The sequence below is a fragment of the Pituophis catenifer genome, unplaced genomic scaffold (assembly GCF_029215685.1).
Source record: "Pituophis catenifer annectens isolate HBS135680 unplaced genomic scaffold, rPitCat1.0.hap2 SCAF_3, whole genome shotgun sequence".
Lineage (NCBI taxonomy): Eukaryota > Metazoa > Chordata > Lepidosauria > Squamata > Colubridae > Pituophis > Pituophis catenifer.
In genome coordinates, this window is record NW_027256883.1 from 74,156,893 (window position 1) to 74,175,119 (window position 18,227).

General features: G+C 38.7%; 1 protein-coding gene across 3 annotated transcripts in view; it reads right to left on the minus strand.

The window, feature by feature from the left end:
• Positions 1-1,089: 1,089 nt before the first annotated feature.
• The window catches only part of MYLK4 (myosin light chain kinase family member 4), a 101,264-nt gene continuing 84,126 nt past the window's right edge, over positions 1,090-18,227 (minus strand). For all 3 annotated transcript variants that reach the window (XM_070940737.1, XM_070940738.1, XM_070940736.1), the window contains 8 exons: positions 17,747-17,856; positions 16,223-16,364; positions 12,841-12,911; positions 11,797-11,925; positions 9,526-9,678; positions 8,250-8,328; positions 7,074-7,143; positions 1,090-1,999 (listed from right to left, as the gene is read on the minus strand). In XM_070940737.1, the coding sequence (XP_070796838.1) occupies positions 7,111-7,143; positions 8,250-8,328; positions 9,526-9,678; positions 11,797-11,925; positions 12,841-12,911; positions 16,223-16,364; positions 17,747-17,856 (717 nt within the window). In that variant the 3' untranslated portion in view covers positions 1,090-1,999; positions 7,074-7,110. The remainder of the gene's footprint in view (positions 2,000-7,073; positions 7,144-8,249; positions 8,329-9,525; positions 9,679-11,796; positions 11,926-12,840; positions 12,912-16,222; positions 16,365-17,746; positions 17,857-18,227) is intronic.

An 18,227-nucleotide genomic window follows, 5' to 3' on the forward strand; every position in this document is an offset into this window, starting at 1 on the left:
AAAAATTCTATAAAGTTAGCAACAAACATAGATACTTTGCCTGATCAAAGAAGTCGATTTAGCCATTTTGGCAAGTTCCATCGTTTTCATCAACCATCTTTCCATTGGGATAATGCCATATATTTCCATTTTTGTGCATACAATAATCTTACTGCAATTGTACTGTACAACAACAACATTCCATAACTTTTGTCCATCAATCCCTCTCAAAAAAACCCTCTGGTTTCAATTGTATATTAATCTTGAAAATCCGCTGAATCAATGTATAGATTTGGATCCAGAATTTTCTAGCTTTTTTACACGTCCACTAAACATGATAAAATGTCCCCTCTTGTTGTTCATGCTTCCAACATAAATTTGAAAGATAGATAGATAAATAAATAGATAGATGATAGATAGATAGATAGATAGATAGAGATATATCTCAATGGTACATATACTTATGGTATATCATTTTATAAAAATTCATTTTAAGATTATAACGTAAGGTAAATTTCAAACCTTTCAGCAACGTATTTCCCCATTATTCCATCTGTGTATTATATCCAACATTTTTGCCCACTTTATCATTTGCCTGTTTCAAACGTCAATAAACACTTACATGTTTTAACAATTGCCGTACTAAACTAATTTTGGTGCAGTTCTGTTTCAGGCTCAGTCTTACCATGTCCAAAACTATAAATTATTTTGTCTACTTGAACTCTTTCTAATAATTGTAAATAAGAGAACCACTGACAATTATATCCCTGTGCCACTAATTCTTCACTCTATTTAGTTTACCGTTCCCTTGACAAAATTCTAGTATAACTTATTGTGTTTGCCTATTATTTATTGTCTGTAAAATGTTTCTTGTGTTGAGACTTAGCTGTCTGCAGGCACAACCTGGGTTTGTAAGCTAGTATAATGTTGAGATGATGGACTGAGCAGAGACATCCAGTGCATGCAACAATATGTCATATGCAGCATGATGTCATTTCACAAAGGATACAGATCATGTTCCTTCACTTGCATGATTATATCATGAAGCATATGACATCTTTAATTCCCTTTGCCCACCCCACTCCACCTGACTCCTCCACCCCACCCCACAACCCCCTCTGCAAACACCCAGGGAGCTAAAGCTGAGACACAACTTGTTGCCTAAGATCAACCGGGGGAGTTTCTAGCTATTCACAGCTCCCATTTGTAAACTCCCAACCCTTCACTGCACCAGCTTTCAGAAACTAGGAGATTCCATTTGTTTCTTAACCTATGGCAATTTTAAATACAGTAGAAACATTCAAAGGCTATGAAGAAGAGTTACAATTTGCTAGCAAATTCAAACAAAATGAAAGAAAAACCTGCATTCGAGACCCATCCTTGCCAAATGCAACTTTTTCCAAAGTTCCCTCTTTAAATAATATTAGAATATTACTATATGTTAGCAGCAGGCGTGGAGAAAACATTCCAGGAAACATCTTATCATGTCGTTCATGCATGACAATAGCAGAGTCATTCTGTGTTTGCAGGAAAAAGGGAGACCACCTTCTCTGAACCATTACACATCACACATAATTTTAACAATTGTTTTCTAACAGCACATTTTTCAATGCAGTAGTTCTGAAAGCAGCCATCACAAAATCAAAGTCAACCTCTGTTGCTGAGCTAAGCAGGAATCTGATCATCTCGCCGTACTTTCAAAAGCTGAAACTTCTGGAAACACCAGAAATATCACGCTGACTGTAAGCAAAGATACTAATCTCAAGCATAAATCAGTACTGTCTTCAAATGGCATTCTTTCCTGGAAATACCAATTGACACTGAAGACTTGAAAGAAAGCAGGGGAAGAAGAAAGTAGCCTAGCACTACTGGGATGTAAATCCTGCAGCTCAAGTGGTTGTTGGTCCACTTAGTAAAAACCTCAAGTCATCTCGGGGAGTAGGAGAGGAAGGTGAAGCCTCAGAACAACTCATCTGTGTTTCCAAACATCACAAAAACAGTGATTACACAGCAGCTTCTCCTGCAAAAGAAACAGAATAAGCCACAGGTTAAATCCACAATATATACTTTCAAAAGCATCATAGCTGCATCAAAAGGTTACGCTGAATCATAGTTTAGTGTTGAATATTTACAGGATGTCTGCAGTGTGTGGTCAAAAAAGGCAAGATAGCAGTCATTTATTTATTTATTGGTTCGATTTATATGCCGCTCTTCTCCGGAGACTCAGGGCAGCTTACAATGCGTTAAGCAATAGCCTTCATACTTTTGTATATACCTGCTTAGTAGGGCTTTCGGCCCCCTCTAAGCGGTGTTCTTTTATATACAAAGTCAGTTTATTGCCCCCACAATCCGGGTCCTCATTTTACCTACCTCGGAAGGATGGAAGGCTGAGTCAACCTTGAGCCTGGTAAGATTTGAACTCGCAGTAATTGCAGGCAGCTGGCAGCTAAGTGCTACTTAACAGCACTTTAGTCCGCTGCACCACCAAGGCTCCTATAACTATCATCGCTGTTAAGACCAGCCCAAAGTATTTTGTAGACCAGGATAAGATATTGATAAGCATTGGTATTTTGGGCATTTCACGAACAGAGCTGATTGGTCTGATAGGTGACCATCTACTACTATACTTCATTCTCTATCATATTTGAGAGCAGCGGACTAGTTTAAGACTTAGCACAAATACTGTTGTACACTTAATCTTGTATTTTAATTTCTTATCTTGGTCTCTGCTTCTCAGCATTTTCTGGCTGAGAGAATCATTGCTCTCTGCTACACGGCTGGAGATGTCTGCTTTGATACAAACACCATAATCCCATTATTTGGAATTGGGAAATGGAGCATTGGGAATGAAATATTGGCACTTTAGTGGAAAATGTTATGTGACATCTGTGAGCCTTCATAGTTGTGGAAGAAAGACTAGTCAAAGTCTAAATTGTAAGAAATGAAAATATCTTTCATGAAAGACATTGGATATTGGAACACTGCTATCATGTCTCCCTTAGTCCTTCTTTTCATTAAACTAGACATACCCAGTTCCAGCAACCATTCTTCATATGTTTTAGCCTCCAGTCTCCTAATCATCCTTGTTGCTCTTCTCTGCACTCTTTCTAGTTAGCTTAAGAGTAAAGCAGACTACATGGTTTTTCCCTGACTGAGAGATTGTCTTTCCTCTTTTTAATAAAAGAATGTAAATTCCAATGTTGATTGCCACAGTCCAGGAAAAGCTGTTCCAACACCATTTAAAAAGGATCACTATTTGAATCACAATTTGATGGATAAATTCAGGGATTTCTTTTTCATATTGCTGCATGTTACTGACCAAAGAAATACCCCAAAGTGAAATGAAGCCTTGGCTTGATTTCATTTGAGCAAGGGAGTATTTGAAACGTACAATATCCTGCACAAGCTGTTCAGGCAAAAGGGAAGAACACTGTGAAACAGTGCTAAAGCCTGCATTGTTGTGTTTGGTCTGAACAAGCCTGCTGATTGTGATCTTTATCTTGGTTTAACTAACTGAAAACTTCTTTGTACCTCTTTACAAGCAGAACACTAGCAGTGCATGCAGGAGATATTCCTGCAAGACAACAGATGTATTATTTCACATCTGATTCCCAGAAGGAGACGATTCCACAGATATTTTTTTCTACCATTTGTTCTTCCTTTGTATCATTGGGTAATAATATGGAGTGAGGGATACAGACTATCTACAGTGTCCCTGCCATCACATTCTTGCTAGAAGTAATCCTTGATCTGTATATATATTGGAGGAGAAGTTTGAAGGGAGGCAGGGCTTCTGCCTGGTTTAAAATCTATGGGGTCAGAATTCAAAATTGCATATGGAAACTCTCAGACTTACAAGAGGCAAAATGTTTGTGTGGTTTCTTATTAATAGGCACCCAAAAATTCACTTTTGCTAAAAGCCAATCACTTCTCTCAAGCTCTATCAATATTTCAATCTAAAAGGATTGTGCGGGAAGGATGTATCCTCTGTCTTATTCCATTGATGGCAGCAGTTTCATCAGCCAAAAAACTGCATTCAATTTTACCCTATGTATACTTTTACAAAGAAAGCCTAGTTCTAAAATGTCCTCTGAGACTGTTGTGATGGTCTTTTAAAAACTATGAATGAATTAGCAGTCAACATCACCAAGCAAAACAAAGGAGACATTGAGTACATATTATATTACAACATTTCTGTTTAATTTTGCTCTCTGCCTGCCAAGAGACCTGTGTGTTCTGCCTAATGCTGGAATCAGATCTGAGGAACTGCTAGTTTTTGCATTTTCCCCCTAAAACACATGCAAGCGAGTCACTATTGTTTCTTTGTTCCAAATACTTCTGTGTGTGATCTGAAATCTCTTTTGCACTCTTTACAATCTAATCTAAACTAGATTATATCTAATTAAATCAGAGTAATATGCTTTGGCCTATTCATCGTGGACTCAGCAGTTAACAACAATAAGAAGTTCAATGTTTTACTTGTCCAAGGAGATACTTTTAACCTCTGGTGTCACTTGGCTTTTCTTCCCCAGTACAAGAAAGGCCTTTATATGATTCTTACAGTTGTTTCGGGTGTAATTCATGTTTGGGATCAGGATTGAAATGAGCTACTTCACTAAGCTAAGATGCATTTACATATGACAGCATTGTGTGGCTAGAGACCATTGTCTCAGCACTCCAATGGTGGGATTCAGCTGGTCTGGGCCGGTTTGGGGAGAACTGGTTGTTAAATTGTTGGCTGGCCCCTCCCCAACCCTCCCCTCCCCTCCCAGGAGTCCCCACACGCCCCATTTTGGCTCCCAGGTATGTGCAGGGAGGCCTACTAGGCCCAAAACAGGATGCAGGCGGTCCAGCGCCCCCCCCCCCCCCGTGGCCTGTTTTTGCTCCCAGGAGGCTGCAGAGATGCCTACTAGGCCCAAAATGGGGCGAGGGGGGCGGCGTGCCACCCCTGTGGCCTGTTTTTGCTTCCCAGGGGGTGCAGGAGGCTGAGTGCTGCTGTCACACCCCCTGGCCCCGCCCACCATGGCCCCGTCCACCGTCATTAGGGCAGAAAACCAGTTGTTAAATTATTTGAATCCCACCACTTTTCCAGCCCCAATATGCATTTGCAAACATGGTTCTCTCTGAAGGAACCTAAACCTATGATTCCCACACGCCCCAAAGAAAATCTGGCATAGTGTCCAAATAGGAGGGAAATAGGGAGGAAAAAACCCCCCATTAACAAAGTAATCCTCAACAACAACAGCTAAGAAGGAAAGTCCCACCAATCGCCTTCTGCTTCAGCTGGAGTGTCTGGCACGACTTAGATAAACCATGGATTCTTTTTCATTTCAGTTAGTTCCATTCAAGCAGCACCAAAGATCAAGGCCCGGTAAAAGTAAGAATTCTTTGCCTTATCCCTGTCTGGATCAAGCAATCATGGTTCTTCCCACAATTTTGACTCAATACATGTCTGAAGCGGTTAGGAACAATGTGGTTTTGGTGGCTTAGACATAGAAACATGCAGCGCAACTTACAGGAACCCACTGTGAACGAGGAGCCTTGAAACTCTGCAGAGGCGTCTTTGCAACGAAATACTTGAATGACAAACCATTCAATTACATTCGTAGTTCCACAGGGCGGATTCATATTACCACATGGCCTGTTCAGAATTAGCCCTCTGAATGAAAAGTGGCTTGTCTCCTTTTTTCTGTCTCATAGTTAATATTCAAGGTATTTAAAAACAACAAGTGGTTGTGATAAAGCAGGGATTCTCAGCCTTTGCAAATGCAGAACTGTGCCCTTGAACTAGTTCTGAGATGCTTTAAAAGATTTTTTTATTATTATTAATTTATCAAACATTTGTTTAAAAAAAAAAACCCAGACATTTTGCCTTCTGCTGTCCTTCATCTGTACTGGAACTGCAGTTCCCTGAACTTCCAGCCAGAGGTCCATCAACTACACCGGCTGGGAATTCTGGGAGCTATGGTCCCAAGGTTTCTTGGCAGTGAGTGGAGGGCCACTAATGGAATCTCTGGTAACGGAAAGGGGGAAAAGTTCTCATATGGAAGTCATTCAAATTTAAGCTCATTATTTTAGACAGGGACCGATTGGCTTTATAGCTATGAGTCTGGGGGTAGTGAGGGAGGTCCCATCACAATTACATATATAGAGATGAGACTATTTTTAAAGCTTACACTACAAACACTAGATAACTTTACCGTTTCAAAGTAAAAAAAACAAAACAAAAACCCAGCTACTAGTTATAGAGACTATTCAGCAAGACAAATTTGGCTTAATATACAGTACTGTGGGTAACACAAAAGGAGAATGTGATCGTGGCCAAATAATATAGATTTCAAAGAATTTAAACTTTTCTTGAACAGTAAGATTTGAGACTTTAGGATTTCTATAGTATTCCTGAAAATAGGTGGGCCCTATCTACTGAGATCTCAAATTGCTAAGCAGGATTTCCTGAAATTACAGTGTAGGTTTTCAGTCTCCAGTCCAGCCCACAACCCACAAGTAGTTAGGGTCATGCAAAAAAACAAAACGATCTACATAAAAGTCCCACAGATTTGTAAATATGCTTATATATTATTGAATTCAACTTGTGACAATATTTGGTACAAATTTCACCCCTACCCTTTTTGCGGAGTATATGTAACCCTGTTTGCGGAGTATATGTGACTCTGTTCAAAATTAAATGTGTGCCTTTTCTTGTAACTAAGCCTCATTGCGTTCCATGGGTCTTGTTTATAAACATACATATCCACATGCACAACCCCAACCTTAGCATCACTAATCATTTAGCAATGTTAAGAGAAGGCAGGATCCCATGCCATGTCCTTCTGGTATTTACGGAAAGCCAGTGCACATGCGGGAGCGTGGGAAAATGATGCTAGATAATTGCAGTTAGTGGATTCAGTTTGCAACTGTTCATTACATAGTTCTAATGTTTCTTTTGGCCACTGTGATGGCAGGAAGAAATTGCTCAGATTTACCATGTTGCAATAACTGGCAGTGGGAGTATCTGAGATGACCTCCACATGGTGGCCACAAAATGGGCACTTGCCAGTAATACATACATAGATACATATAAACTTAATACCAACCTTTCAGTTCTGAGAGATGTTATGGAACCACAGGTGCTTAAAATGGAGAAGAACATTTCTTCTTCTTCTTCTACAAGAGCAAGAAAGATAAAATAAATCATAAGACCTGTCATATAATAATAATAATAATACATTTCAAACAGCAATTGTGATTCCGCTAAGCTGAGAAAATGCAAAGCATATAACAGAGTTGGTGTATTTATTGAGGCACTGACTATCTTTATATAGTGAGAAATTGATAAGTTTTTGTCTACTCACTACACATAATATCTTGAAGACATAGGGAGATCAGATGGATGTGAGATTTTACAAATGCACAATTACCTCAGTCCTTCCTCTTTAACAAAAATAAGTGATCAGCTAGACAAGGAATTAGCATTCAAGTGGCATTTCTAGATAAGTACGGGCAAGATTAAGAAGTATATAAGAAGTCTGAAACAGTATAGGGTTTCCTGCTTATGCAGGGGGTTGGACTAGAAGACCTCCAAGATCCCTTCCAACTCTGCTATTCTGTTACAGGCAAGATAATTAACCAAATTATCTAACCATATGACCAGAACTACATTTATGTACCTGCAAATACTGCATATACCTGCAAGTACTGTATGAACATATTTCGCAAGAAATTGCTCACAATCATAATTTACGGGATAATCGTGAATTATAATAACAAAGATAATAACACCATTTTAGTGGGGACCCAACAGTGAATATCTTCCATAGCGTCTCCCACACATCCCCAACCCCACTGCAATAATCTGGTCATCAAATTCTGTGTTTTCCCAAAAATTATCCCTGGATAATAAGCCCAATCAGGCTTTTGAGCGCATGTGTTAAAATAAGCCCTCCCTGAAAATATTTAAATGTATGCATAGCTGGTCCCCACCATTTCCTCTGGTTAGGGTTAGGGAGACAGAGCTGAAAATCAGATAAGATGGCAAGAGGATCCCTGTCTTGCTCCACGTGCCCCAAAATAATAGGACCTCCCTGAAAATAAGGCCAAGTGCTTATTTCGGGGTTCAAAAAATGTAAAATACGGTCTTATTTTCGGGGAAACATGGTAGTAGAAATGAATAGGAGACTAATGTATAATGATCAGTCTAATTAATAAGCACTTCTTCATACAAAGAGATTAAGAGATAAAAGAAAATAATAATTTTGATCAGATCTACACACCTTAGCTTCCAGTTTGCAATGGAGTGTTTGGCTGGACAACCAAGGATGTTTTAAAGCTGCACCTGCACTTATTCTCCAGCTAAACAGAAAAGAACAAGGTTATCATGTGATATGTATACAGGAATTTTTAAATACTTCAGTCTGATATTTGCTTGTGTGTTGGTGTTTTAAGGTAATAGGGGTAACAGCAACAGACAGCTTTAGCTTGAGATTTGAATGGTGTTCTTAAGTTTATCACTTATGGTAAAAGTATAGGTTCATTATTCAAGTTCTTCATTAGTAAGCTGGCCAATTTCATTCTGGATGAAAACTGACCGTACAAGTCTTCATTTCAGGATATGTATATAATTTAGTCCATCTAGGTCAGGCCTGTCAAACTGGTAGCCTGCAGGCCGGATTTGGCCCACACAGGCCGCATCCACCCCAGCTTCACAAAGGCAAAAAACGTTGTGATACGTCATGATACAGCCCGTGATGCGAGCGGGTTTGACACCCCTGATCTAGGATAATTTTCATCCATGGAAATGGTGCCATCTTCTGATTTCTATACAACCACAATTGGAACCAGAATTTCAATTGCCAAGTAAGACAGTTGTTAAATGAGACATGCCTAACTTTGCAACCTTTTTTCCCAAGTGAATCACAGAGTCATTATGCAAATCTGGGTTCCCCCATTGATTTTGCTTGTCAGAAGTCAGCTAGGAAGATCGCAAATTGCAATCACATGACCCCAAGATGCTGTAATCATTGTGAATACATGGCAAGTGCCTGAATTTTGATCCATGACTCTGGGAATGCTGCGATACTTGCAAGCCTGAGAATCAGTTGTAAGTCACTTTTTTCAGTGCCGTTATAACTTCAAATGGGCGCTAAGCAAATGGTTGTAAGTTAAGGACTACCTAATCCTAATGAGTGATTTGTGCAATTTCTTTTCCTTAGAACTTTGCAGCTTTTATGGCGTTCCTATTCTTCCTCTTTGGGCCAATTCAATCATCATCATCACTAACATGGTTATCCTTCAGGTTTATTAATAAAAAAATAACTGAGTAATATTATGTAACTAGTATGTAACTATTAATATGTGCCTTATCCTAAATAACCGTTTAATAAAATACAAAGAGTTTTCATTTTTGGCATTTCATGAATTTGTTTTATTTCTTGTTCATTTTAGTAGTCTTTATGTAATTCTGTCAAACATGATTATTATTTTTGTGTATTTCTAATAGAACTGAGCAGACAACATATTAAAAGCAAAACATTATAGGTGTGTAATTACCATTTTTCTTTGATAAGAAGCTTAGAGATGAAATCTTTGGCTTCTTCAGATACATTTTTAAATTCTTCATCTTCAAAGTCCCACCTACAAGCCAGGATGTTGTTCAAAGTCTCATTATCATCATCACCCAGAAAAGGAGATAATCCAGTAATCCTATAGGAAGAAAAAAAACATGCTCATTAAGCATAAAATAACATTTCTGAACTGCACATCTCCCTCAGAGAGGGATTCTAGATGGTGTACAATAAAAATGTTAACATATAAAAACAGTATATAATAATTATTTTTTTAAAGGAATAGAATCTAAAAGGAGGCAAGGTTGATTGATCTCTGTTAAAAAAAAGTAGTTAAAAGGTGAATGGAGCTTTCTCAGAGTACCGAACCAGCCCCATAACCACGTGCCTTTCTGGGTTCCCCACGTGAGGTTTAACTCCTTTCCAGAAGGCCATGAGAGAGAGGCCTGCCTCACATTCGTGGGGGTGTGAATATTCCACAAGGAGGGGACAGCAGAAGAGAAGGTTGTCTTCCTGGACCCTGCCAGTTGGGATTCTTCTACTGACATGGACTGCAACATACTTTCTCTGCATGATAGGGTTTTGTTGACTATCCATGGCATTATCAGGAGTCTTCTCCAATACCAACGTTCAAAAGCATAATTCTGTACTGCTTCTACTTTTAATTTTTTTGCTTCTATAGTGTCACAGGCAATGTGATAGCTTGCATGATTATGGTCTTTATAGACACATCATGGCATTTGAATTTGTTTTACAAGGTCTTCATTCCTATTCTATCAAATGCTAGTTTGCAGTGTATTTCTTGATTTATTTTATGGTTGATCGTAGATCTCAAAAAGTCATAAACGATCACCATATCTTCATTTCAACTCCAACCCCCTGCTGTATCTGTTGTTATTAGTTTGCTCTTCTTTCTATTTAATCTTAGTCACATTTTTCACTGTGCTCCTTGCCTTTCATTACTAGAGGCTGCAGATCTTTTGCATTTTCAGCTGTCACAGTAATGTCATCAGCGTAGCACTAAAGACTGTGATTTTAACTTCAACATCAGTCATTTTTTTCCCCTCTTCTGCTCTTTACAATCAAGCATCACAAGCTAAAATCTTTGTAAATTATTTCATGATATTTGAGTTGAGACTCTAGAAAAAGTGCAGAGGAGAGCAACCAAGATGATTAGGAGACTGGAGACTAAAACATATGAAGAATGGTTACATGAACTGGGCATGGCTAGTCTAGTGAAGAGAAGGACCAGGGGAGACATGATAGCCGTCTTCCAATACTTGAGGGGCTGCCACAGAGAGGAAGGGGTCAAGCTGTTTTCCAAAGCACCTGAAGGCCAGACAAGGAATAATGGACGGAAACTGACCAAGGAGAGATTCAACCTAGAAATGAGGAGGAACTTTCTGACAGTGAGAACAATCAACCAATGGAACAACTTGCCTTCGGAAGTTGTGGGAGTTTCATCACTTGAAACTTTCAAGAAAAGATTGGACTGCCATTTGTCAGAAATGGTGTAGGATCTCCTGCTTGAGCAGGGGGTTGGACTAGATGACCTATAAGTCCCTTCCAACTCTGTTAATTTGTTAAAAAGAGTTAGTCCAAGAAGTCCACCATGGCTTTTTTGAACTGCATGACCTCGACACAAAAAGAAACCTAAGGATATTCCAGATGGGAAGTCTATGTTATCAATCACAAAGTATTACGCCATCAATTTTTTTCTCTAAATATAGAGAAAAATATAGAGTAGATTCTCTACTATATGTCATAATGGAAGATGTTCTCAGAAAATGTGAGTCCTTTTGGAACATTTTACGCTCCCTGCTGGAGACAGGTCAGCTCTAACCCTCTTTATCTTCCATAATAGCTTAAAGTCCCGGCTCTGTCAGTTTGCTTGGGGCTCCAACAGAAGGGTTTCATGTTGGGGGTGGTTGATTAACAACAGATCCCACCCCCTTCCCTTCTCATCATATTCCCTCCCTCCCCATCTTTTTAGTTAGCTTGATTTTTTTTATAGTATTGTACTTACCTTATTTGATTTTATAGTGTTTTATCTTTTAGTATTGTAAGCTGCTGAGAGTTACAGTGTGGTAAGAAGGGCGGATAATAAAATTTAAAAATAAAGAACGAAAATGGCCATTATCATTATCTATCCTCATCCAATAAAATTCTATGACCCAATAAAATTATGTGACTGCACAATAAAAATTTCATCTGGAAGCACTCACAATCTTAATACTTCGACTTTAGTTCAACTTACAACATGTAGGCAATGACACCAATACTCCACATATCAGTAGGAAAAGAAACAAAATCATAGTTCACAACTTCAGGAGCAAGAAATTCTGGAGTGCCAAAGTTGACCTTAAGTTTTTCCCTTGGTTTGTATCTAAGAAATAAAACAGAAATATATATATATATGGGAAACAGTAGCAGCCAATATGGCTTTTATAGCACATGATAATAATTCAACAATTTTCCTAGCTAGGAATTCTAATTTTCCAAGTAGTCAAGTATCTAAGAAGGAGAATCTGATCAGGTTATTTGTCAGATTTTTTTTTTATTGATGGGAGAAGTTAGAGGGAGGATACCATGGTGGATAGTACCAAAGGTTGCTGAGAAATCCAGGAGGGTCAGAATGGTTGCACCATTGTGATTCCCTTCCCTCCAGAAGTCATGAACAAATGTGACCAGTTATTTCAGTACTGTGTCATATCCTGAACTCAGATTGAAAAGGTCCGGAAAATTCGCTTCATCCTTGGTTCTTTGTAATTGAGAGCCAAACAAGTTCTCAACAACCTTCCCTAAGGGAGAAGGTTGGAGACTGGATGAATGTTCTCTTATACTGTTGGGGTCTAAGGATGGCCTCTTAAGAAGGGCTTAAGATTTAACTTATGATGTTAAATAAGTGCCACTTGAAAGTGCTGAAGGCTTTTAGAATGAAAGGCTCACTTTGATGACTTTTACCCATGATTTTGGCCTCCTTAGAACATCTGTCACTGTTTATTGTACCAGGCCCCTTCCCACTCCAGTAAGAACAGAATTCACTGGCTAATTCTTTGAACTGATTAAAAAAAATGACAGAAGAAATAATAGCACACAGAACTTTTCTATGAAAATTTCAGGTCCCAAGTCCTGCAGTATCTAAACTAGAGCAATGCTATCCAAGGTCAACCCTTTTCTAATAGACTAATGACAGTCAATTCTTATTTAATCTTGTTTATCCCAAAAACATGACATCAAACTGAAATGTCCCCAGTTGAGAAAAATGAGAAATGCTGACTATTGGATTAAAAGAACATACCTTCTTGCCAGCCCAAAGTCAATAATCTTTATTTGATATTCCTCTCGATTCACACACAAGATATTCTCAGGCTGTCAGAAGAAAAGAAGAAAAATGCACATTTATGAGAAATGGTGAAAGAAATGCTCTGGGATCAGTGTTAAAAATACACCAGAGCATAAAAATACACATCTGGGTGCTGGTGTTTTATAGCAGGTTAGACTCTGTGGATACATCAAACTATAATCATGTGGTATTTGAGGCTGGGAACACTCCACCAGGGCAGCATTTCCCTTGTGGTGGCCTTTCTGTTTGACAGAATACAGAAATTTGAGATAAAGAATTCATTAGTGAGCTTTTAGAAAGGAAATGAAAGCACTCTGGCTGGTTTCAGAAAGTCAGGGACTGTAATTTGCAGCCCATTGTGTGCTGATATTGGGGTATTTCAGAAAACATTGCTTTAATACTTTTCTGTGTAGTTGAACTTCTTAAGTTTATTCTTCAACAAGCCAATATCTGACTGATCAACACCAGGCAAATTTGTGGACTGTCCAGAAATGAACTATTAACTAATATAGGTGATAAAAAGCTATTACAGGTAAACAGTTAAATTATTCAAATGTTGGTTTCATTGGTTCTGCTTCCTAGATTAATGATGGACTCAAACTTTCAAATGTAACTTACAAGTTTAGCTGAATATCAGTTTCTTGTGTGATGTCAGCCTTCAAACAACCCCCCTTGCACTTTTACAAATATTTAGAGAAAAATAAATCATGAACATCTATGTCATAGAAATATTCCAAAGTAAATTTTATCTGGTTTGGGCTGAATCCCCAAACCAGATAAAATACAGAATTAATCAGATTTTCATTCAGTTACACTCATAAAACTAAATATTCCAGCATCTGATAAAAATATATAACTAGGTAATGTAACAAATTGGTACTCTATTAAGCAAATTGGTAATTAAAAACTACTTTATCCAATGAAATAAGGATCAACAAAAAGGAAAAATTGATATTGTCTCTCTTCGAATCCAGACTTGGTGGTTTTTGCAAACAGAGGTTTGGCATGAACAAAAATTAGATTTTCCTTTGGCCAGAGGCAACTGAGTTTTTCCTAATGGTTTTAGTGTTATAGAACTGAAAACAGAATGACGTTCAAGTAACATAATATGCATTCACTCTCACCAGGTTATTCAATTATTTGGGATCACATTCAGCAAGCTAAGTAGCCAAATACATGGCTCTAGTTTAGAGACAACCAAGGCGCTGGAAGCCTAAATAAATAAAACATACAGAATGCAACAAGGCTCAATAGCTGCTCTTCCTAGAGGAAGATAACTTCAGAGGCGGTTCTTAATTCAATGGAGAGTACAGTTTGACACTGCTACAGCCTCGCCATCAAATGTATGCCTGTTAAATTCTCATTATTTATAAAAAGGTGATAGAACTTCTGCCTGATACTATCAACATCAGTAGAGGTCCCCAAATTTTTGGGGTTCTATAATCTCCCAAAGGATTAGAAATGTCATTAGAACCATCATTAAAAAGGCACAACAAAGAATGTTCTTCTTGAATCAACTCAGTTCAGACTGCCCCAAGAAATGTTGATATAGGAATTATTACAGGAATTATTGAGGAAGTCATTTGTATTTCTATAACTGTCTGCTTGGTACAGCAACCAAACAGGACAAGTACAGGCTTCAATGAAGAGTTCGGACTGCAGAAAAAAAAGGTTGCAACCAGCCTGACTTCCATGGAAAATCTGCCTATTGAGCAGGTCAGACGAAGGGCTGAGGAAATGAGCCACGGTGGCTAGAGCCACAGTGGTTAGAGTGCAGTACTTCTGCTGCCTGCCAGCTGCCTGCAGTTTGGCAGTTCAAATCTCACCAGGTTCAAAATTGACTCAGCCTTCCATCCATCCGAGGTCAGTAAAATTAGGACCCAAATTGTTGGGAGAAATATGCTGACTCTGTAAACTATTTAGAGAGGGTTGTAAAGTGGTATATAAGCCTAAGTGCTATTGCTATTGCTACTGACCCCTCATATCCTGAACATAAACTGTTTCAACTAATCCCCTCAGGATGCCACTATAGGGCATTGCATGCCAAAACAACTAGACACAGGAGAGATTTTTCCCTCGTGCCATCACTCTGCTGAAACCCTTATTCTCACAGTACTATCTTACGTCTAAGTATAATATCCATGTTGCATGGCTGTTGTATTATTATTATTCTTCTCGTCTTCTTTACCACCCCTCTTATTGGTATCATTATTATCATTATTATTACTCTGTTGTTTTACATGTGCACTCAGAACTTCTGCACCGGAGACAAATTCCTTGTGTGTCTAATTATACTTGGCTAAATAAAGTATTTTTTTCTATATCCATTCACTTAATTCCTTGCCTTAAGAATTTAGGCTATAAAGAAATAGTTATTTTCTTAATATTAACAACTATCCTTTTCAGCTGTCCATATCAAGGAAGGAAGGAATACTGCAGAGCAGAGAGAAGATTCAAGTTCCCTAGCATTTGAACTTCACTCTGCTTTTCAACATCATGGCATGCTGGAAGACAGTGTACTGCAATCACAGCAAATAGGAAACAGAAAAATTGTTCCCCAGTGCAATCGATCTTACAAGAGGATGGATCATTTTAGTTGCTTAGTTGGACGGGGTGGGCTTCAAAAATTTTAGCAAGGGGTTCTCTGTCTGGTTGCTGGGTGAGTGTGGCCATGGTGGGTGTGGCCTAGTTGGCCTCCTGCACCAAAGGGGGTGGGGGTGGCGTTTTTGCCCTCCCTGGGCTCCTGAGGCTTTCCTCGAGCCTTCGGGAGGGCGAAAACGGCCTCCCCAGGCTTCAGAGGCTCTCTGGACTTCCCTTCCCGAACTTCTGGTAGGCCAATTTTTCGCCCTTCCCAAGTCTCCGTGCATGCCCTGCATTTACTTGCATCCAAAACAGGCAGCATGGGGACTCCTGGGATGGATGGGTCAGGATGGGAGGGGTCAGCCAGGAGTGGGATTTGAGGGTTCTCCGAACTGCACAGAATCTTAGCTAGAGGTTCTCCCAAACCTCTGCAAACCCCCAGCAGCCCTGCCCTACCCTTGGATCTTCTTCTGATTCACTGAAATGTGATGGATTACTGCTAAAACAATAGTCCGCAACCTGAGTAGATGTTCTCTACCCATTGCCTACAAGGTCTAAGGATAAAGGACAATCTGGGTTCTCACTTCTATCCCCACTCCTAATATGCTTCTATTATCTGAAAGTTGAGCCTATTTATGATACTCAGAACTCCAAATCAAAAAGGGCCACTAACTGCAGTTATAATACTGAGTTCTAAGATGTTCAGTCTAGTATATACATTTTTTTTTGCATAGGAAGTAAAACAAATGCACAGAACCTTCAAGTCCAAATGGAGAATATACATTTGATGCATGTGCTGAATCCCTTCACAGATTTGCTTTATGAATAAGATGGCATCCATCTCTGTCAAGTTGGAGTTCTCATCAAGAATCCGATCAAACAGTTCTCCTCCTTCCACACTGAAAAGAGAGACAGATAGGCTTAATCAGTGGTGAAATCCAATTTTTTTTACTACCGGTTCTGTGGGCTTGGCTTGGTGGGCGTGGCAGGGGCAAGATACTGCAAAATCTCTATTCCCACCCCACTTCTAGGGAAGGATATTGCAAAATCTCCGTTCCCACTCTACTCTGGGACCAGCCAGAGGTGGTATTTACTGGTTCTCTAAACTGCTCAAAATTTCCGCTACCGGTTCTCCAGAACCTGTCAGAACCTGCTAGATTTCACCCCTGGGCTTAATTGGTAATTCAATGTGCTGAAAATTTTACATTCAAGAACAATATTCTCCAACCTGGCATGCTCCACATGTCCATATTTTCTAGGATTATAAGGAAAACTAGAATTGGGGAAGGCTGGTCAGAAATGTGTGCTTCCCAGGTGACAATGTACATAGACCCTCCTCATATATTGGGTTATGTACAAAACAAAGAAACTGCAACGAACCTTTCAGGACTTGGTTATTAAATGATTTAGAATATAGTATTTGATAGTAATTCCAAAACAAAGTGTCAACAGCCTTATGGTTTTTTGAAGGTGAAGAACATCAAGAGATGAATGTCAAGAGATTTGTCATAGATATATATACGGTTTTCAGTGAGTAAACAATTACTGTAAATCATGGATTTACAGAAATCTAAGTATGGCATTTATTCTCCAAATAATGAGGTTTCCCTTAATATTCTTCAAGCAGAGACAGAGAGGAAGAGAGATGACTGCTTTAAGAATATGACCCTCTAATGCATTAATGGTATACTTCAGTAGTAATGCACATGCTTTATATGCAAAATTAAATCCTTGATAACTCTAAGCACATTTCACTGAAAATGTTACCAATCTAGTTCATACTTCCAACTTCCCCTCCCCCTTTTCAGGATATCCTCTCCTTGTAAAGTTGCATATAAAAATTCAAATAACCCAATCAAATTGCATGTTTCAATACATCCATAGGCAAACAGAAGTTGATTCAACCTCTGTATGGTTTCAAATTATGAATATGTAAATCTCTGCAAAGTGAGGATATTGATTCCAATAAAGCAATTTCCTAAATGTGGATTAGAAGATTTTTTTTCTCCCCAGAACTTACTTCTGTTCTGCACTATATAATCTTTATAAGCCTGTTCCAAGTTATGTATGTCAAAGGAAGATGGAAAATGTAGGTTGGAACTGACCAGCTATGTTAACTATAGAGAATGTCTATATCCTCTACATTCCCATAAAAGATAACTACAATTGCTGGGTTAGCATACTGTTGACTGAGTAGGGAATGAGGAGAATCACATTAAAGGCTTTGGTTCCAGACACAGCTAAGAATGATAAGCAGAACAAGCATCTGATTGATACATACTATTCCATAATAAGGACAACATCATTTTTTGATTCAAAAGCATCATACAGCTGAATGATGTTCATGTGAGTCAATTGATTCATGATATTAATCTCATTCTTCACTTCATCCTGCAAAGAAAAAAAGAACGTTGTTACATTTGAGAAGAATTTAGCAAAAATCTTGATGGCCTCTTTAGTATTGTTGATTTTCCTGCCTCCGTGTATTTGTTAAACCCTTAAAGCACCCTTTTCCAATTCAATGCGATCCCAAAGTTGGTGAAATATTCACCACCAACGTTCATAATAGACAGATCAGGTTTTATCTAAATTTATTTGGTGGCTCCAAATTACGCATGGCAACAAAATGAATGCTTTGCCCAAGTCTTCACTGCTAACTCTGACATTGTGAGGTTACAGATCAGAGAGCAGAAGTCATAGCAAATATTTCTGCCTAAGATTTCAAGATTTCAAGAGCCACTGCAATTCAGAAGACATCATGA